The 22,608-nt window shown below is 38.8% G+C and overlaps 1 protein-coding gene across 1 annotated transcript in view; it reads left to right on the plus strand.

Annotated features, from left to right (window-relative positions):
* The window catches only part of ntrk2a (neurotrophic tyrosine kinase, receptor, type 2a), a 231,463-nt gene that overhangs the window by 74,489 nt on the left and 134,366 nt on the right, over positions 1 to 22,608 (plus strand). The window contains exons 9-11 of the mRNA XM_072281087.1: positions 465 to 497; positions 2,170 to 2,267; positions 9,143 to 9,242. Coding sequence (XP_072137188.1) covers positions 465 to 497; positions 2,170 to 2,267; positions 9,143 to 9,242 — 231 coding nt within the window. The remainder of the gene's footprint in view (positions 1 to 464; positions 498 to 2,169; positions 2,268 to 9,142; positions 9,243 to 22,608) is intronic.

A 22,608-nucleotide genomic window follows, 5' to 3' on the forward strand; every position in this document is an offset into this window, starting at 1 on the left:
GAACAGCAGGAGATTGGAGTGAAAATCACATTAATCTGCAACCAGTGGCAGAAAGACTTCCAATAATCCAAGAAGAGGTTTCCAAAATAATTTGCTGCCCTATGTCGTGACCAAAGTCTGGCATCATGCCCTTCATTATATAGGCGATCTCTAAGCTAACTCCAATGCCAGATTTTGTAGGAATACTGTAGCCCAAGGATATTGGCTGTCAAACCCAAATGAGAATTATGTTATCTCTTTTCAGGCAATTCCAGTGCCTATCACTCAGGCAGGTCCACTTTTGCCTCCATTCCGGGGCATTTCTTTGGAGCCAATGTTGAATTTGATACAAATACTCCAGGCATGAGGCAGAGAAAATTCATTCGATTTTTTTTTGTGGAAAAACTTTGTATTAATTGAAAACGATATACAGTTATGTGTTCTTGAAAAGCATTTAGCTCAATGTGATTTTTCTTTAAATATAGGCAATGAACCTATTACAGACCCTGGATATTATGGTAAGTGGAAGGAAAAGGGTATTATAAGATATAAATTGGTGAATCTTTATGTAATCTTTCTACTTGACAAAATGTTGGCAATGCTCAATGCACAGAATTCAAAGTTACTTTGAATTTGACCACATTAGGAAAATAAATGAGTAAGTTCACCCAAAATTATCAGAGAATGATATCTGTGGAAATCTTTAAAGACTAAAGCAAAGTAAATTTATTTACATCTGACCATGGTCTGGCTGTTCTGGTGCTGACGGTGAACTCCTGTATAAACCATTTTCCTATTCCTCTACAGTAATCATTCTTGTTTGACAACCACTAAAAAATCTGATCAGAACCAGAAACAGCTGTAATATTCTTTGAAGGTGTTCCAGTAGGTGTGTGTAAGTGGTATGTTATATTATTCCAGGCAATATATTCAATACAATTATCATCAAGTTCTCAAGAATTGTTCAGAATTCTCTGGCCAGACTGAAAATCTATAGGATGAAATTCTAACTTCAGTGAGGAACATTGGAAATTTCTTACATGAGATGCACATTTATTGCGGTGGTGATGTCTATGTTCAATTTCTGAAATTTGTCTTTAAAAGTCAGTTTCAGAATGTAGCCAATATATGAATATTTAATGTAAGTCCTCTCCGTTCTCAAGAATGAGCATTTACCCTACTGAAACACCATTAGATCTAATCCTTTTTGTGTGGTGTCTTATACTGGTTTGGAAGATAATGAACTTGTTCATACACATTATGACTGCTGGTGATTGTGAGCATTGTAATAAACAACAGGAAATGGTAGTAAGCAATGCCTTTTGTGAGCTGTTGTGATCTGGGTATTATTAAAGTCCAATTCTTTATTAATGGAGATAATTGAATTGTATGAGTGATGTAAACTTTTTATGATAGATAAAGCAATAATTGCATAAAGGTTTGCTCCTGAAATTGAAATATTTTCTTTTTACTTTCCACTTAAGTAGTTCAATAACCAAGATGCATGATGTCCAATCTAATACTGAAATGCTGAACAATTTTGCTATTAGATTTTCTTCAAGCTTCCAGTTCTATTTATTTCTGTACTATGCCATTAACAGCATTGAAAGCAATTACAGGAACAGAATCTTATCGGGGTTAATTTTGAAGTTAGAAAAGTTTAAAAGAGAGTAGAACAGGAGTTGCTGATGAGTTTAAGGAAGGTGGGAGTGGTGCTTCTTGGAATACATGAACACCTGTGCGGGCTAGTTATGAAAAGCGGTTAGTTCCTACACCGCCCTTTAAAATCCATTGTCTACAGTGCAATATGTGCAGTTAATTTAGGAAATAATGATGTTTCTTTTAACGTTTTACACCTAAGATTGTTCTAAAAACAGCTTGCATGCAGTTATAAGCCAGATTGTGGATAGATCTGGTGGGTATAGCTTCCTGACAATACTCTGGGTAGTACTGTGGGGAGGGAAAGCTACATGCAAGTGATGAAAAGGGTCTATTAGGCTACAATGGACAAGAGAACACTGAATTTTTAAAGGTACCATTAGTGCACCATCAAAGAAGATTAACTTTGGATATTGATCCATATTCTAGAGGTTGCTGTAGCTTTATAATGGTTTTACATATATAGTTATAAGCCTCCTGTTTGTCATTGCTATTATAAGATATGAAATATTTTATATCTCTCACTTATAGATGAATATGACCAGATTATCTTTGGTGTGAACTCAGATAATTCAACTGCAATTGGTCCACCTAATGTTACAGAAAAGACAATGGAAGATGGAATTGCTGTAAGTATCGTTGGAAGAGTTTAGTTAATGACAGAACAGACTTAATCAAGCAGATGTGAAAAATAAGAAAGAGAAAAATATTTGTAGCATCTTTCAAAACCTCAAGGAATTTGACATGAAATAATTACTTTTGAACTGTAGTCTCTTAGAATCATAGCAAGCTTTAGTAACAGTCAGACTACATTTTCTTGTCGGTATTGGTGGTTGAGGGATATATATTTGCCAGGAGAGCAGTGAGAACTCATATGTGATCTACCATGGGATCTTTTGCATCCATTTCAGCAGACAGGCAAGGCCTCTATTTTTTCTTTTATCTGGAAGTATCTCTGAGTGCAGCACTAAGTTATCAGCTTAATGTAAATTTAACTCTCCAAGGTGGGACTTGAACCTTCAATCATCTGACTTCTATGTCTTATGGTCTTATAGGTGTGTAGGGTTGAGTGGAATCTGGGATCAGCCATGATGGAATAGCAGAGCTGACTCAATGGGCTGAATGGCCTTGTTCTGCTCCTATGTGTTATGATCTTATGGACTCAGAGTCAAGTGTCATTAGTGGATGACAAATGGGTATTTAATAACCGTTGAAACAACATCTCCAAATATATTACAGGCAGAGGAAGACCATTAGGGAAGATCTAGCTAAAAATCTGCAGTCTTTATGCAAGCAAAGAAAACCATTGGTAAAGTGACCATTTGCCATAGTGACTCACCACTGGTCAAGTATTAATTATTCAACAGATCATCACCTTCATGATTTAAAGATATTTTATGAAGTTGTGTTAATAACATGATAAGTAGAGTTCTGGGTTTTAGCATGTACATATGCAGTGGATTCTGGTTAATTGGAACACATTGGGATCAGTACACTTTGGCCCAATTAAGTGGCTGCCCCAATTAGCTGAAGCTTCACGGAAATAATTAGAGGTATAGAAAAGATAAAATGAGAGACAAATTATGTATTTAAATGAAATTTAGAACAAATTATAACACCACCAGTGGCACTACAGTATTATAAAACTGTATATTAGTTCCTAATCATTATTAATGGAGGAATTCATCCAGTGCTCACGATGATCAAAATCTGCACAGACACCTAGTGCAGATAATAGACTGCCTTCATAGAGCGTTATCGATGATTGCATACTCCAAATCTTCATTTTCATTGTAACATTCAAGATGATCATTAATACCTTCAAATTCTTCATAGTTCCTAACGTTGAAGTAATGAATTCGTTTCATTTTCACTCCTTGCTGTTTCTGCCATCTCCAAGCCTGAATGCTTGAAACTGCAATGAGTTAAACAGTTTTGAATTCTTACTGTTTATTTCTCATCAACTATCAGTGACAAAAATGACTGCTTTTTGAACACAAACACACACAACTGACCTATTTAAAAACTGTTCGCTCTGAGCACGCTGTAGTGTCTAACAGCTGCACAAGTGTGCTAGTTAGAATTTGTTCGGCAGCAGTCTCCCGCCCTAATTAAGCAGCATGTGTCCCAAATAAATGAAGGGAATCCTGGCAATTTTCTTCATTAGTTTTTGTTCTTCAGAGTTGTCCCAAGTAAGTGGCTGCCCTAATTAATTGGAATGCACTGTACTTAAAATTGAAAATGCATATGTTATTTAATTTCAATTTCCTCAGTGAACTGGGATTATTTTGTTAATATTCCCACTGGAAACATTTTGTAATAAGTAATTGAAATACTTTTATTGAGTACTATGATATCTTTGTGGGTTCTTGGCAATATCCAAAGCATGTTTTCTATCTGGACTGAGTAATAAATAGCCAAATTTGGAAGTTTGCCTTAAAAGTACATTAACAAAAACAACCTGCATCTGTATAACATTTCTAATGTAATTGGATTAGAGTCTCAAGGCTAATAGGAATTAGGAAGATTGCATCTTCTATGTACATGATTAGCAGAAGTAAATGCAAAGTTTGATATGAAGCAATAATTCATCTCCATATTTTCTCTTGGCAACATTGGTGAAAGTGTCAGCATGAGAACTGTCAGTAATACATCTGCTTAGTACAGAGCAGGAATCTAGGAGGTCACCCCAACGTTCCCATTTGAGAAGTTCTTGATTCTGATTGAGCTTTAGAGTTGTACAATATGGAAATAAGCCCTGTGGTCCATTGAGTCCATGCTAACCACCAACAACCCACGTACCAATCCTACATTAATCCTGCATTTTGTCCTCCATGCCTTCAACCTACCTATAATTTACGAACCTGCACATCTTTCAGATGTGGGAGGAAACCAGATCATCCATATGAATATCATGCATTCACAGGGAGAACATGCAGACTCCATTAAGATAGCACCTGAAGTCAGATGCTGTGAGGCAGAGGTTCTGCCAGCTGTTCCACTCTATCAAATCTGGCAATCAGATGTAATTATTGGGTGAATATGTGCTTTAAACTCATGAGGATAGTTGGAAAGACATGTTGCAATAGAATTCTGTGAATTTGCAATGGGATTATAGGTAGACAGTGATTAGATTAGGTTAGATTAGATTCAACTTTATTATCATTGTGCCGGGTACAGATACAAAGCCAATGAAATGCAGTTAGCATCTAACCAGAAATGCAAAGAATGGTGTTATTTACAAAATAACTGCGAATAAAAAGTAAGTTCTACAGCATACAAATATATAAGTACTGAGACAGTCCAATATGGGTGCAATACTGCTTAGCACTGTGATGTGAGGTTCAGCAGGGTCGCAGCCTCAGGGAAGAAGCTCTTCCTGAGCCTGCTGGTGCGGGAGCCGAGGCTCCTGTAACGCCTACCGGATGGGAGGAGAATAAAAAGTCCATGGTTAGGGTGAGATGCATCCCTGATGATGCTTTTCGCCCTGCCTAGGCAGCGTTTATGGTAGATGTTCTCAATGGTGGGCAATTGGGTGTCGATAATCTGCTGGGCAGTTTTCACCACACACTGGAGTGTTTGCGATCCGATACGGGACAATTGCCATACCACACTGAGATGCAGTTGGTGAGTATGCTCTCAGTGGTACAGCAGTAAAAGTCCGTCAGTATCCTGGGACAGGAGTGAGCTTTCTTGATGCTCCGCAGGAAATAAAGGCGCTATTGCACCTTTTTGATCAGGATGGAGGAGTTCAGGGACTAGGTGAGATCATCAGAAAAGTGGACACCAAGGAATTTGAAGCTTGATACACGCTCCAGTACAGCTCCACTGATGTAGATGAGGACATGAGTGTGGCTCCTAGCACGCCTGAAGTCCACAATAATCTCCTTGGTCTTCTGGGTGTTAACGGCCAGGTTGTTATTGGCACACCACGCAGCCAGGTGCTGGACAAAAGACTAGCAAATGGTGTTTAATATGGGAAAGAGTGAGCTCTTATATTTCAATAAGAGAAACAAATGGCAGGTAATTGTCCAACTGGAGATAGGTGCAAGTGAGTAAAGAATGATCTAGGTGTTCTAGTCTATGAATCACAAAAGGCTAGTAGGCAAGTCCAACAAGTTAAAACACAATGGCTTTCAATGTAAAGGGGTTGGAGTTTATAAAAAGGTTTTTGCATTCGGACGAGGAGATGGTGAGTCCACACCAGAATACTGTTTATGGTATTGGTCCCCTTAAAAAAAATTAAATACAAAGATTAGAGGCAATGTAGTGATGAGACTCACCAAGCTGATTCCTTCGATGAGAGTGTTGTCCTAGAAGAGAAGCCCATATTCCTTGTAGTTTACAAGAATGAGCAGTGAGCTTATTCATACATATAAGATCTTAAGGGTGCTTGGCAAGGTAATGTTGGGATTTTTGTTTACTTGTGACAGAATCTTGAACAAAGGGACATAACTACAAGATAAGGGGGCAGTCATTTAAAACTGGGGAGGTAGAACTTTCTTGTCCTAGAGGATTTCTTCTCCTTGAAATTTTCTGGAATTTTCTATCTTAGTTGTATGGAAGTTAGATTATTAGAAGTTCTTAAAGTGGAGGTGGATAAATAATTAAAAGATTGGGGAATAGTGGGGTATAGAGAAATGGCATGCAAGAAGAGTTGATCAGCCATGATTATACTTAGTGGTATGGCAGGCTCGAAGGAACTGATGACATCCTCCTGCTCCTATTTTCTTGTGCTCTGATGGATTTCCTCCTTCATATACTGGGAGGATAAAATTGTATCGTCAACTAGCCTTTGCATCTTTAGTACATACTCCAATCAATCAGAAGCAGATCAGCACTTAATTTGTCACTTGATACCAAGAAGTGTAGAATCCTAGTAAAAGATAGTAAACTTAAAAGATTGAAGCAAAGACCTTACAATAGTTACTTTGTCATCTGCCTCCCAGTTATCACTTACTAAGACACAAAGAAAGTGCAAGGTTATAACGAGGTAGATTCCACGCACTTCCATCTTACGGTGTCCTTGAAGCCTCGTGATAACATGTTTTCAGACTTTTGTATCTTCTGCCTGAGAGGAAGAGGAAGAAGAGGGAATGAATTCATTTCAATGGAGAGCACTGAATACTACTGAGATCTGCAATCTATACTTGCATCTTGCTTCCATTTAATATTTACCATATGTTGTAAAGAAGTTTAGTTCATTACAATTTATTTTGGTTGCAAAGATTTAAATCATTATGTAGTTGCAAAGACTTAAAATGATTAAAAGCTGGTAGTGGGAATAATATTTAAGATTAGGATAATTTTTAAAAAATGGCCTAAGTAAAAGTTTAATGCTTGGAATAGCATAGATAAACAACAATTAATAGTTTTTTTTTATTTTTCCAGTTTAATTACAGCTGCCCAATGTTACCAGCTAGGCTGATGAACCTAATTGTCAGAGCTCAGTTTTACTGAACAGGAAAAGTACTAGTAAGTAAAACAGGTAGAAAATTTGTTGGGTTATCCATGTGCAGTGAGGGATCTCGGAGGTGGTTGAAATAAAAGAGGTAGATGAAAATGGACATGATAATTTAAAGAGGGAAAATTAATAACAAGATGAAAGGGGGGTAGTTATAATCAAGCTGCAGCCCATAAGTGAAAAATAAATTATTTTTAATTATAACTGATTTAATTCTTTTTAATTTTTTAGACAAGTTGGTTTTAGTTGTTTGCTGTTCTGGAGAGTGGAACACTGGGATAACATAGAAACATTAGGAACAGGGAATTGCACGTGGAACCTCTGTTATTTACTGTTATAGGCTTGACAGACATATGACTTCCATCTGTGAAACTAATTTTTATGATAACATTTTCTGTGATTAACCATTCAATTAAATATTAGCTGATTTGCAACACAACTTTATTGGCTGCCTTTGATCATATTCCTTGATGATATCTATCTTAATCTTGAAATGGTCCCAGCATTCACAGGCTTTTGAAGGACTAGGAGTCCTTTCAATATTAAAACATCATAGAAGCTGTATTAAAAATAAGGTTATTATCTAGGAATTCTGGCCACTGAATTAAATCTGACTCAATAAATGGGATCAGGTGGGAATGATATTATGTTGGATCCAGATAACAGACTATATCATTTTATTGTTGAATCAACAACTTGACTGGCCTTAGCAGGAAGCAGAACGATTTATATTATTAATGTCACAATGGAAGTAACATGGGTAAGTGCCATAAGGAGTGTGAGTGGTGGGGTTGGAGGAGTGGACTCAGGAGTCATGAAGGATATGGTCTTCCTGAAACTGAGGGGAGGGGACGATATGTCTACTGGTGGATCCTTGTTGGAGACGTGGTAAAAGCAAAGGAAGTGGATAGCTCTCAGGTCAATCTGATATGGGATTGAAGCATAGAGCGATCGAATGCCCATTGTAAAGATATGATTGTTGGGATCAGAGAATTAGGAATTATTAAAGTGATCAAAGGTATCATGGAAGTGAGTGAGAAAGGATTCCAGTGGTGCAGAAGGAGTTAAGATTGGAAGAAATGAATTTGGTGGAGCAAAAGCAAGCCAAAATAACATGCCTGCCTGGATAGTTTTACTTAAAATTAACACCTTTTTCCCTCTTTCCCAGTCTGATGAAGACTGAAATGTCAGCCTTGTTCCTCTTTCCAAAAGTGCTGCCTGACTAGTATTTTCTGTTGTTTTATTTCTGTTTGATTTCTAGCATCTGCGGTTTTGCTTGTTCCTTTCTCTCTAAGTACTCACAAAATGGAAAAAAAGGTTTCCTTTTTGATCAGCCATGATTATACTTAGTGGTATGGCAGGCTCGAAGGAACTGGTGACATCCTCCTGCTCCTATTTTCTTGTGCTCTCATGGATTTCCTCCTTCATATACTGGGAGGATAAAATTGTATCGTCAACTAGCCTTTGCATCTTTAGTACATACTCCAAACAATCAGAAGCAGATCAGCACTTAATTTGTCACTTGATACCAAGAAATGTAGAATCATTCAATTACAATATTTTGATAATAAATAAAACTGCTTTGGAATTGGTTTGATTGAAACAAAAATCTTCACTATTTATGGTATTGGTTCTGCCAGCTCTGCCCAAGCAGAGATAAAGCTAAAGCTGGACTAGTCCGTCTTTAATATTCTGGTTAGGTTTGATGGCATTCCTATGACAAAGTACCTGAAGTCTTCAGTTTTAAATCTGGGCTGAGCAAGACTAACTGTGGTTTTCCAACCAGGCCAACCTGAGATAGAAAGTAATCAGCTTTAGAGGAGTATTAAACATTTTCTTTCCTCTGTGAATGCTACTTTTCACTCCCTTCATCTCAGCTTAATTCCAAAGAGAACAGATATAATCCAGGAAAACATTACAGCAGAATTGACTGTTTACATTCTTTCTCCCAAGATAGTATAATTTCAGAATATTGTATGAAATATTTTAAACAAAAAACATTTTGTGTCTCCTAATATCAAAGGGTTTTATTTGCTTTAGGTATATGTTGTTGTTGGGATTGCCGCACTGGCATGCACTGGACTGATACTAATGTTAATTATTCTGAAGTTTGGAAAACATTCCAAGTTTGGAATGAAAGGTAAGAAAGTTACAATTTTTTTTCTCCATTCTTCTGAATAAAGCTTTATTCTAACCAGGTGGGTAGAGGGTGGCTGATGGCATTACTTTATCCTGCACTTAATTGATAAAATGGTTAAAATCTGAAAAAAAAATAAGCTGCAAAAATACTGAGTGCTGATTCTCATTGGTGTTTTGAATTTCATGAAATATTAGCTGTGGGCTGAATAGTCTACTTTGATGTCATAAGAAAATATGAGATGTAACCATGGGTGACTTTGCCTGTGTCATTTAATTTAAAGGCAGTGAGTAGAATGGTATGTAATATTTCAAGTGGAGTTTTAGTCAGATATCATAACCCTTTCTCTCCAATTCTAAATTAAGAAATTAAGTTGGGGGCACACACCTGTCAATTTAAAATGACGACTGAATTCAGTTGGACTTTGTAGCATTATCAGATTAATCTAGGATTGTTGTGAGGAACGTTGGCTTATTAAAGTAACAGAATCAATATATTTTCTATTCCGTGTCAGGTAGCACAGACTGTTTTCCTCTGCTCCTGCTCCTAGGACTGTACTTGCCATTTTAATTGTTTTTTTCCCCCACAATATATCAAATCATACTCTTCATTTGTCTTCACAAGTTGCACCATGACATTGCCACAGCCAACTTCTCTTCACAAATTTCAACAATCTCAATCCTGGTGTCTGGATATTCCTTCTTCGAATCTTCGCTCCTTCTGCTCGATTTTTCTTTCTTTTTATTATTACTTTGAAGGAGAACTGCTTTGCAAGAGGAGTATATTCAGTCTAAAATACCCCAGGAGGAAACATGATGTGAGCATTAATTAATATTAGGTAAGCTAGCTTTGTTTCTGAAGACGCCTCACCAGGCTTCCTAGCACCCAACAGCTAGTTCAATTGAGGTACCTTTGAGAGATTCCTCACTCTTCCTAAGGATTTGGCATTCATTCCCATCCTGGATGCCATCCTGAGCAAACAGATGTGTAAACCCAAACATAACCATGACTCACAGGTGAGATGGGATTATAATGAAAGCAATTAGCTCTCACTAAACCTGGTGACTTTTAAATTGTGCATTTAGAGTCAGCTAATTTCCATCTGATTGCTACTTGGGAGATAAGCAATGTGCAAAAGTAGCCAATAATTTAACCGCAACTGTGTGGTGTAGAAATGTAAATTTTCTTTGGTTATTTGTACCCAGTATTCTTTGCCAATGTGATTAAATTGATGTATGACTTGATTTCTGATACAGGTGATTTCTGACACTGTGCAACAGTCTTAGGCACATATATAGTTATGGTGCATATGACCTTTGCACAGTACTGTGGTAATTAATGTATTGCACTGTACTGCTGCTGCACAAGAAAACAAATTTCATGACACACGAGTGATGATAAACATGATTCTGATTCTGATATGGGTCCCTATTGTGGACTGAGAGTGTGAAGGGGGCAGGGAAAGAAGAGTCACAGTTGGGAAAAGGGAAAAGGAGAGGGGAGGGAGCAGGAAGCATCTAGAGACATTCTATAATGATCAGTATACCAAGTGTTTGGAATCTAATGATCTTGCCTGGTGCCTGAGGGCTGTGTGAGTCTGCACCTGCACCACCCTCCCTCCCCCGGCCCTGGCTCTCCTTCTCTTCCACCTGTCCCACATTCCTCCTGCAGTGCTCCATCGTCACTATTCCCAGCATCCTTTGCTTCCACCAGATTTACAAACTCGCTCTCCGGTCCACGTCAACAAATACAGTACTGTGCAAAAGTCTTAGGCACCCTAGCTATGTATATGTGTCCAAGACTTTCTGCAGTTCTGTAGGTCACACGTAGCAATGATTTTGGTAAGTCATACAACACTGCGACTCTCCAAGTTTTAGAATGCTCCAGAGTGGGCATTTGAACTTGGCTCATGCACTTTTTCTTCTCATTCTATAGGCTTAAGTTGGTTGGAATGAGTGCTGATGAAAATGTAGATAAAACTGATTTCATGACAAGTAAATGACAACATAATTAACATACCTCTCAAGCTTACCTCATCTGGGCCATAAATTATGACAGAGAGATCATCATCTTGAATGAAGTCATAATGCCCAATAACGTATACTCCTGGATTGGGGAAGGGTTATCCCCTTTTCATGTTGCTTCCTTCTGCCATGGACATTTCTTTGTGGGTGCACAAGTCGCTTGCAAGTCTTTATCTTAAGAAGTTTAAGATCATAACAAAAGGGTTGGTGTAAATTATTCTATATGGAGGGTAGTCAAGATCTCATAACTAGCAATGTTATAATGAAATGATCTTTCATAACTAGCAATGTTACAATGAGATGATCTTTTATTATGCTATAAAACTGTGTGATTTTGTACTTGTGTTAGTGAAGGTTCTTGGAAAGACAGCAAATGACAATTTTCCATCCAATTTTTACCTCTTCCTCAAGCACCTGAATTAAATTCTGCTTCCTCCAATTGTGGTGCCAATCATCAACTCATCTTCCAATCACTTAGCTTTATACAAGATTCTATCAGCTGCTTAATGCTATTTTTGCATGGCTTCAATTGAGTAACACTTTCTGTGGTAATGGCAGTTCCACTAATACATTAAAGATACTGACTGCATCAGATTTTATTAAATAATGATCTAAGATTGCAGCTCCGTCAACACTGCTGATTTAATCACTACTTTATTGGCAGCGCTATTGAGCATAACCCAAAAAGGAAGGGAGAGACAGTTCTTTTTCTCTTCCTAATATTTTTTGAATCTTCAAAATAACCATGAAAAGTTGATATATTGTGAAAAAATAGAAAGATATTGAGCTAGTCAGTGAGAAATAATGGACTAAAGTACAAATAAATAAGTATGGTTATCAATACAGTTACCTAATTATCAAATCTAACAGTGGCAATGTAATTACCCAATGATTATAAATTATGTTACAAAAGTTCAAGGGCCCTTTGGTTTATTCATTAGAAAAACCTCGATGCTTTGTGAGTGCTGGGTGTTTTATCATTTCAATCCCCATCAGTACAAAACAAGATCGTTCCATCTTTTAAAATGCATTTCTGTGCAGCCTGTGTAAAATATACCATAGGTCGGACTATGTTACTGCTATAAAGAGTAAGATCTATAAAAGTTCATTTGATCTAGCTGGAAACTGTAGAGCTCTAAAAGATGAACGAAAATGCAGATAATCTTGTAGTTTCTTTGGACCACTTTTAAGGCTCTTTTTTTTTCAACTGTTGGCTATTGACAGTGCTAAATATAGGCTTGTAATATGAGATTATTATGTTGCATGGAACTCTATTTTTAAATGACCACCCAGACATAGCAATTGCTTCAGAAGTAAACCACAATCTTATTACACTGAAACTCTTTTTTTTCCATCGTAGCTATATAAAGAAGTCTCAGTGTATTGATTTCAGCAGAAAGCATGTTGCCTTCACCGTGAATGTACAGATGAACTCTTAATAATTTGAAGCAAAAGGACTTGACTTATTGTGTTAGGAATGGGTCAAAAATAAACAATTCAGCAAATAATAACTATTTAATGCTCTTGGAAAAGATAAGCCATCAAATAGCTATTTGAGTGAATGGTTCATGCACTGAAAATGTGAAGGCAATGGCTACCTTCACCATGGTCACTGCATAGCTGACAGCTAGAGGATTGCTGTGGTAATTTGCTGAAATATAGTGCATATAGGTAAGATTATTGCCATGATAGAATCTAGAATGATGCAGTCCAGAAGACCATTCAGCCTGCATTCCAGTCCTGGCCTTTAATGGAGAGTTACCCCTAAGGGCAGTCAATTAAAAAAAATGTCCAAGGACGTTTACTTAATTATTTATGTTTGCTTTCATGATGCTTCTTAAGCTCATCAATGTGAATGGGTTTCTGTGCTGGGAAATGCATTTCGGACACTAACATCAGCATGATGCACTTGGGCTTGGCTACTTTGTTACTCAGTTACGCTATTTTCCGTTTCCTCGAATAATTAGGTAGTGGCTTTATGCATCGAACTAACTTCCTAGTTCACTAATGGTCCAAATACAACAGTGTCCCATCTTTTGTGCGAGTTGCCACAAAATGTATTTGTATTAACTTTGTCCCTTATACTGTATATATTCACTTCTCCCTTACATTATTTTAAAATATGGCTTGAAACAGGAACTAGTTTGGAGAGTTAACTTTTCTTAAGAGGTAAGAAAAATGCTTCTGTTAAACAAAATCATATGAGTGAATGCAGACCTGAGGAAAAGAGAGAGAAGCAATATTTGGCATTTTCACTAAACTATGCTTTTGGTTCTTATTGGAAGATAAGACCTGTGAGTGCAGTTGCTGAATGTGTAGTGTCGTGATAAAGGCTGCAAGTGCCTTCATTAATAATTCAGCATCACTGGTTTCAGTTTTCTCTCTGTCAAGAGGAGTGCCAGATAATCAATAAATCAGCTTCAAGGTCAGAAATGTCTTTGCTTATGTATGTCTGTCCACTTGCATCACGGTAGCAATACAGCATCTTTAGGCTATGCATTTCTTCATTAATTAGTCATAGCAGCTGGAAGAAATTGTACTTATGCACTTTTTTGAGTAACTACCATGTATCACACAGAGATATACAGCTTTTAAGTTAGCTGTTACATCTTTTAGTAATATTTCAATATAATAAATAGAGGCAGGGTCTCCTCATATTCAAGTTGTCTTTGAGCTATACAATAGAATATAAAAAATACTGCTGCAGTTCCAGTTGTTAGGCTCTTCCTATGTGTTCTTTCAGATGGCTCAAGAGATAAAATCACCTTTCGACAATCAAAATCTAATCTTTGGTTCGGGAACATCATATATTCCCACCACCTCGATACCTTGAATTCAGTCTGATCGATGTGGCCCAGTAGTTCTGCCGAATGATCGGGGCACATTGTTCACGTCGTGTGTGGACCCATGGCAGCAAGGCCATGTACCACTCTGTTCAGTGCTCTCTTTCGCAACCACTGGGCAATTATACGATGCCAGAAGAAAATCTGGATCCATATTAATCTTTAAAAGAAATCAGGCACAAAGCAGAGTGTGACTAACAGTACTGCCTGTTTAATTTTATTTATTGTTACTGATTGTTTTGCTTAAATTATGATTAATACCAATGTCATATTTGGGACCATGTGCTTAAACAATTTTTTTGTGATTGACATTGTGAGAGCTGAGACAAGAAATAGTCATTAATCTAATTGGATTTTAGCATTAAGTATGCATATTAATTGTGCTCAAGAGGTTTTCCCAGCTTTACTCCCAAAAGGATGTACAGTACACTCTATGTCCATATACAGTAAATGTTCACCAAACTCTCTGTCCAGGCACCCTGCCTGCAGAGGAGGCAGGATTTAATGGTTGGGTGTCACTGGCATACTGTGCCACCAGACAGTTGTGCACCTGAACAGGACACAGATAGGCACCATAGACGCCACCCGCTGGAGTTCGAGCAGCTCAGTTCGATCTCGTGGGTTTGCATGTGAAATCCAGAACGGTCCTGCAGCTTTTCCAGAACTCGCAAAGAAAGATTAAAGCCGCTGCTTCTGGTCCCCTCTCTTCTTTCTGAACAGAGCATCACAGCGGCTGGGGCGGCCAAAGATGGTGTCCCACTCATTTAGTGATTAAAGTGCGGTGACCATGCATATTATTCATTCATTATGAACAGTTATTAAGGTGGGTCAGAATAAAATGGAGAATGCTGGAAATTCTCAGCAGGTCAGCCATCAGCTGTGGAGAGAGTAACAAACAATATTTCAGGTTGAAATAGGTCACTCTGATTGCAGCATTATGGCGGCAGCTCGCCTCTTTCTGGGGATGGAGATGCCTGTTCTATCTGTTTAACACAGGTTTAAGTACTACTCAAGTTTACTTCCATGTATTAAATTAATAGAACTGTGGTATTAAGTCAGGTGTTAAAGTATTCCATCATAATGGCAGTGCACACTACTTCCTGTGAGTGGCAACACCAGGTCCCAGTTTAGAAGCCTGGCCATCTCTTAAAATAGCCAATGATTTGACTAAAGGAGCACCCTGAGATTGTTAGTGCACCATTGATAGAGGAGAATCCATCAAGAAGCACAGAGCTAAACCTTGGTCTTACAAACAGCCACATTGCAACTGCAGCACATCAGAAAAAATTAACAGACATTCAAGCCCCTGTAACAGTTGACTAATAATGATCAAAACCTGAAATCATATTTGAGAGCTAACTGATTGTGCTAGCCACTTCTCTTCACAAGATCGGCTGTGTGTCAGCAATACCGTTTAAGAGCTAGAGTATTTGTTTCAGTCATATGTTACATTTCTGGGCCAGATGAATGATTTTCATGCATCGCCCAGCTTCATTTGGCACTGCACGAATTCCAACGTTACAAGATTTTGCCCTTCAGTTTATCCTAGGGTGTGAGGACATGGTCCATGCTGAGATTGAGAGGCGAATGAGATGTTAAACCAATGTTCAAATAATACTACGGTATTGTTTATAGGAATGCATGGGAGCCATTTGGAATTTTGATTGACATCTTTACCTTAACCAGTATCAAAGTTGATAGTTATTTAGATCTTGTTGTTTGTGGAGTGTTGTTGGCACAGATTGACCGACACATCTGTCCACATAACAGTCCATACGTTTTAAAATAACACATTGCACACAAATTATTTTGTTATACTTTTAATTTACAAGATTTTAAATCCAGGTAATAATAGTAATCAGTAATGATATCTTAATAAAGAGTAGACGATATCCATGACTGTACAACATATAAACAGGGCAATAGGGTCAAGCAATCACATCTCTTGTGATTGATGGCAGGAGGGAAGTCTGTCTAATTAAAGCGCTACAAATAACAATTTATCCACTAGGTGGAGCATTAATTAGATGGACTTTCTGTTTCATGTATGTAGTTTAATAGCTTGCAGATTACATTTAATATTTTTGATTCAGTGTTCTTTATTTGATTTTGCACTGATGTAAAGATAAGTTCTTGTTTTCTGCGGACTGGGACAGTGCAGTGGTTACTGCGGCTGCCTCAGAGTTCCAATGAGTGGGTTTGACCTTGACCTTCAGTGCTGACTGTTTGGAGTTAGCATGTTCTCTTTAAGATCGTGTAGGTTTCCCTCCACATTCCAAAGATATTTCCAAAGATATGCTCACTAATGAGTTACTGTAAATTGTAGGTGAGTGGCAGGAGAATGAGGGAGATGAGTTGATTGGGATTCCAAAAAGTAAATAGTAGAATCAGGGTAGACTGGTGTTGACGATCTCTGTGAGATGAATTTCTGTGTCCTATAAACTTATGACTTTATAAGATTTTATTTGCTCTAGGGTAGTTTTACTGATAGTGAAGGACTGTATTAGTAGACTGTATTAGCAGTTTTGTTCCTGTTAACTTCATCAGAATAACGGCTAACTACTCAAAGATATATGAGTGAAAAAATCTTAGCTGGAGCATGTACAATATATTTTCATTATAGAAAATGTGATTCATGGACTTAAGCTCAGAAACATTCTGTATTTCAAAACACATTCGAGTTCCATTTCACTTAAGTTTCTGATTGCCGTATCACTTCAAATCAGCTGTGAAACTGTATCACTCATTGACCTCATTGAAATGAGCAGTGATGGTTTTGAGTTTATTTGGCCAAGGGGGAGAGATGTATGAAAACAGATAAAGCTAGCCTATTCCCCATACCTGTGGAGCCCCACCTTATTCTGGTTCAGAAAGTCTTTCTCTTAAGCAGACCCTTGGAATCAATGGTGACTGAGTACTACTCCAGTTCTGTGGGATCCTGGGTAATTGTGAAACTGTAATTGCAATGTGAGACTCACTGACTCTACTTCAGAAGAGGTTGCAGGTGCTTGATGTGGTAGGCAAGTGGGTAGCTTGGAAGGTGGTGCCCTCCTCCATGGAATCCTCAGTGTCATGTTGAATCAGTGCCTTATCCAATTTGAGTGGCTAGGTATCAGTAGGAAGGTTGCACGTTTTTAAAACATTTGAGAACATTCTGAAGCTATCCGGTAAACTCTCTCCATATCAGAGCTTTGAACAGAACATCTGTTTATCAGCATTGGTATTGGATGTGGAAGCAATATGACTTGCCCAATGGAGCTAGCTGAGTACAATTAAGGCTTTGATGTTGGGGGTAAGAGAGGATACTGACATTGATTAACCGATAGTTCAAAAGATCAAAGCAAATTTATTATCAAAGTACATATATGTCCCCATATACAACCCTGAGATTAATTATCTTCCGGGCATACTCAATAAATCCACAATAGAATATCAACCATAGCAGAGTCAATGAAACACTGCACTAACTTGGGCATTCAACTAATGTGCAAAAGACAGCTAACTGCAAATACAAAAAGAAATAAGTAATAATTATCAATAGATAAGCAATAAATATCAAGAACATAAAATGAAGAGTCCTTGAAAGTGATATTAAATTTAGAAGATGGTATAACTTTAGTGTTTTTTGACTGTAGATCGTTCAAGTTTCAGAAGCATATTGATTGTCAGGGATTGTTGTGCCAGGTTTCACATCTTGATTGTCAAACAGTATTCTTCAGATGACCAAGGGTGTGCTGGTGCACTGAACATAATGGAACTTATCATAACCGTTTGCCTTCACTGAAAGGTGGCTCTTGAGATAGAGGGAGAGATCCATCAGTGCAGGGTCTTGTGAAATAATTATTGTTGAAGCACAGTGTTAAGAGAGAACCATTGTTTTACAGAAGATGGGTGTAAAGTTATTGATGACTTAGGACCTAGTCTCAGAATATTTATACATGTTTAATGACTGAAATTGGATAACCATGATCCTGGATCAAGGCACCATATATCAAAGAGGTTCCAATTATCTGTTACATTAGCTCCAATTCAACATGAGCCATGTTAGAGGAGAGGTAATTAATGTGATACAGCCTCCATTGACACCAGAGATAATTCTGGTTGGAACTGTTATGGATCCTCTGGTTAAGGTTATAGTTTGTATGTAATCATGAGACGGGGATGAATTTCAGTTGACAGCCAAATTTGGGGAGGATGTTTCCCCTAAGCAGCCAGTTCTCCAACATCTTCACAAAGTTGTAATTGTTAGTTGCTCCTCTACTTTCTGAGGAAGCTAGAGAGAGCTGGACCATGCGCATCTCTACTCACGTCATTCTATAGATGCACAGTAGAGAACATCCGAACAAGCTACATCACTGCATTGTTTGGACACTCCACTGCAGTGGACAGGAAGCTCTTCAACAGGTAGCTAAAACTGCCCATCGCATCACTGGAACCAGCCTATTACTATCAAGGACATACAGAAAGGTGCCAGAAAAGGGCCAGTACCATCATGAAGGATCCCACCCACCCTGCTCGTGGACTGTTTGTCACTCCCATCAGGGAGGAGGTTAAATAGCATCCATGTCAGGACCACTAGACTGAAAACAGTTGCTTTCCCCAAGCAGTAAGGCTGATTGACACTTCCACCCACTAATTCCACCCCTTCACAACTCCAGCCACTGCTACTTTATCATTTCCTGTTAGTCACTTATGTACAAACACTCCTGTGCCTAGCATCACTTTATGGACATACAATCACTCTGATAATACATAAAAACACAATAAATAGAAATACATAAGATAGCTGATATATTTATTTATTTTTAAAAATATATTATAATTGTGTTGCTTTTGGGCTGTGTCGGATCTGGAGTAACAATTGTTTCATTCTCCTTTACACCTGTGTACTTGAAATGATGTTAAGCACTGTGGTATCTTGATATCAACAACATTGGACTAACATACAGTAGTTGTTCCTGTCTCATTATTTCCATTAATTTTTTTTTATAAATGGAGAGGGTTTGGAGACGGTTGTGATCGACAGTAGACAATGCAATCTAGGACAATCTTGCACTGTATCATAGTAAGGTGATATAGTATTCTGTATTAAGGGTTGGGATCACTGAGTAATCATAAAGAGTTCCATTGAAATTTGGGAAAAGAGTAAATTGGAGCAGGAGACAATCCGTGATGTCCGTATATTGAGGACATTCAGAGAAGGCGTTTAAGAAGACTATATTTGCAGTTTTGAATGCATAACAAAGAAAAGCTCGAAAAAGAAATAACCAGTATTGATAAGTAATCAAAATAATGCAAAACAAATAAGACCACAGAAGAGAAAATAATCTATTTATTGCTGACACTGGGTAGCCAGGTAACACAATTTAGGAAGCTGGATCCTAAGATTCACTGCCCTGGGAGTGCCAGGATATTTCAATTAACAAAGACTGCATCTGTTTTCTTAGAGAACTTTTTTATGCCTAGATATTATTATATCCCATTAATCAGTTTAAAAGCACCATTAACCTGAAGTGATCAGTAAGCTGAAAAAGCTTGTCCCATTTTGGGTCATTTAAGTCCACAGCTTAGAAATTCTAAGCAACACACGCAAAATGCTGGAGGAACTCAGCAGGCCAGGCAACATATATGGGAAAAGAGTAAACAGTTGATGTATTGGGCTGTGGCCCTTCATCAGAACTGGAGAGGAAGGGGAGGAGTCAGAATAAGAAGGTGGGGGGGGAGGGGAGGAAGAAGTACAAGGCGGCAGGTGATAGGTGAAACCAGGAGAGGGGGAGGGGATGAAGTAAAGAGCTGGGAATGTTGATTGGTTAGAAGGATAAAGAGTTGAAGAAGGGGGAATCTGATAGGAGGGAATAGAAGAAGGGGTAGGGTTCCCAAGAAGGATACACGGCTGTGGTAGTGGGTCTGGGAGAGCACATAGTTGAAGAGTTGGAGGGCAGCAGAGATCACAGAGGGGGAGCAATGAGAGAGGTTTTCACTAACTCTGGTCAAAGGGAAGATTGAAACTTCTTCAGTCCCTCGAAGAAACTTTGCAGTGGTAGAAATATCACAAACACAGATGCAACGTACAACGTCCAGAGCAATGTACACAAAATCCTAGAGGAACTCAGCAGGCCAGGCAGCAGCTCTCTGCTGCCCTTCGACTTGTCAACCATGTGCTCACCCAGACCCGCTACCACAACCTCATATCTTTCCTGGGAACTCTCTGGTGCTCCTCCCCATTCACTTTCTCCCATGGCCTTTTGTTCTCCCCTTTCAGATTCTCCCTTCTCCAGCCCTTTGTCTCTTTCACCAATCAAATTCCCACTTCACCCCCTTTGCCTTCCCCTTTCCTGGTTTCCCCTATTGCCTGCCACCTTGTATTTCTTCTCTCCTCCCCCCCCCCCCACCATCTTACTCCGACTTCTCCCCTTCCTTTCCAGTCCTGATGAAGAGTCTTGGCCCAAAATGTTGACTGTTTACTCTTTTCCATAGATGCTGCCTGACCTGCTGAGTTCTTCCAGCATTCTGTTTGTGTGTTGCTTTGGATTTATAGCATCTGCAGATTTTCTCTTGCTTAGACGTCCTACCGTGTAGTACAACATTTATGTTCTCTACAGAATAGAATTGTTTTGGGATCAAATCTCAGGAAAAGGTTATGTGTATGCTCTGTCCTGTGTGAAACTCAGTAAATTATTTCTCGGCCTTAAGTGCATCTGAACTGATCACTTGGCTGCAAAATTTACCCATTAGTGCTTGATGGTGTCAGCCAGTTGTGGAGAACGCACTTCTTAATGGATATGAGATCTGCTTCAGTAAAACCCTGTGCAGGCGTTGGAGTTGTGGATTTTCGCACTATCTGCGGCTAGGTCACCTGCAAACCCGTAGGCTACTTGCCTACCCTCGCTCTGCAGCTCCACTTTGTAACCCTTCCGACCTGTTTGGGCGTCCCCCTGTCATGGGGTCAATATTCCAACACCCCCTGCCAGTGGCCGACTGCAACCCCAGAAACTCGCTGCTGCGACCCAACATTCCGAATCCCGCCCTGCGTCCCCAGCACACCCCCTTCCCACCTCCCCAGCTGAGGCTTCCATGCATCCACTGTGTTAGGCCTCCTTCGTCCCCAACGTATCTCACCATAAACCTTCACGTCCTCAGGCAGCAGAGAGATACCCTGCTGTTGAAGCTCAAGCAATTAGCTCATTTTGGAGTTGACTATTCCTCGTTTCTCGGTAGTACAACAAATTTCATATCCAATTATATTGTTACACTGCCGCGGACTAACCTCAGGTGCAAAGGTTGTGGGATGCGAAATCTGGCTATTTTGCTTTGCCACGTCAAATAAAAACCCGGCAGTATGTGGTAGAAAATGAAGCATTTTGCTGCCTCACTTTTCCAATCGTCAAGCAAATTGCAGCGGTCTTGCAGCTCTGGGCTCCTGCTGAATAGACTACACATCCAGCATAAGTCTTGTTGGGCCAGGTAGTGCTGCACCATCAAGAGTTTGGATATCCACAAGGCGCTCACTTTGCTACCTTCAGGGTTAAAGTTGAAAAGTGAAATGTTTAAGGAGAACATGAGGGGAAATGTCTTCGCTCAGAGGGTGCTACGTGTGTGGAATGAGCTGCCAGCAGAAGAGGTGGATGCAGGTTCAGTTTCAACATCTAAGAAGAATTTCGGCAGGTACATGGATGGAGGGGTGGGGTGGTGTATGGACGGCCATGGTCTGGGTGCAGGTCGATGGGACTAGGCAGATTAATATTTTAGCATGGACTAGATGGGCTGAAGGGCCAGTTTCTCTCCTGTAGTGTTCTATAACTCCAGTTAATCTATGTTCAATGACAGCATTCTTGCTTCAGTCTCAAGAGATATTAAGTTTCATTTTAGGGGTTAGAACTGAAAATCCAGGTGAACTCTTCACTGCAGTGCTCTGAGACATCTGCACTGTTAGAGATCACACTTTTCTTCTCAGCTTTAAATCAGGGCGAAAAAGTGCCTTGGATGACCTGTGTTGGTAAAAGACTGATGCCAATCTTTCTACTTAGTGCTTTTTAAATGTATATAAAATTTGGGAGCAAACTTTAGAGAGTAATTTGATGGATAGTTTACAAAAGAGTTCAAAATTCAATCAATATTACTGTGTTAATCAATTGTTACGGCTAAGTCATGTGGCTATTAAAATTATTGGTGGGTCATTCGGCATTAATCCTTGCTACAAACCTTGTTTCAAAGTGATTAATGATATCATGTTTGGTCTTAAAAATGGCAAAATGGCTAGAATTAAATAAAAGAATATAGAGATTCCAGTTAGCCATGAAGATACAGTGCTGATTCAATCATATTCAAGTTGTTATCCATTTTATTTTGGCTGGTCTTTCACACTAATGAACATTTGTCCACCTATACTTCAGACTGATGCATCTATAGAATATTTCTAGGGATCCACATTTTGATTTCTATTTGTTTTATTTCTGGGAAAGAAATGTGTGTGCTTTTGGAGGGAGGTTACGGGAATAAAAG

Source organism: Mobula birostris, chromosome 17, assembly GCF_030028105.1.
Source record: "Mobula birostris isolate sMobBir1 chromosome 17, sMobBir1.hap1, whole genome shotgun sequence".
Taxonomy (NCBI): Eukaryota; Metazoa; Chordata; class Chondrichthyes; order Myliobatiformes; family Myliobatidae; genus Mobula; species Mobula birostris.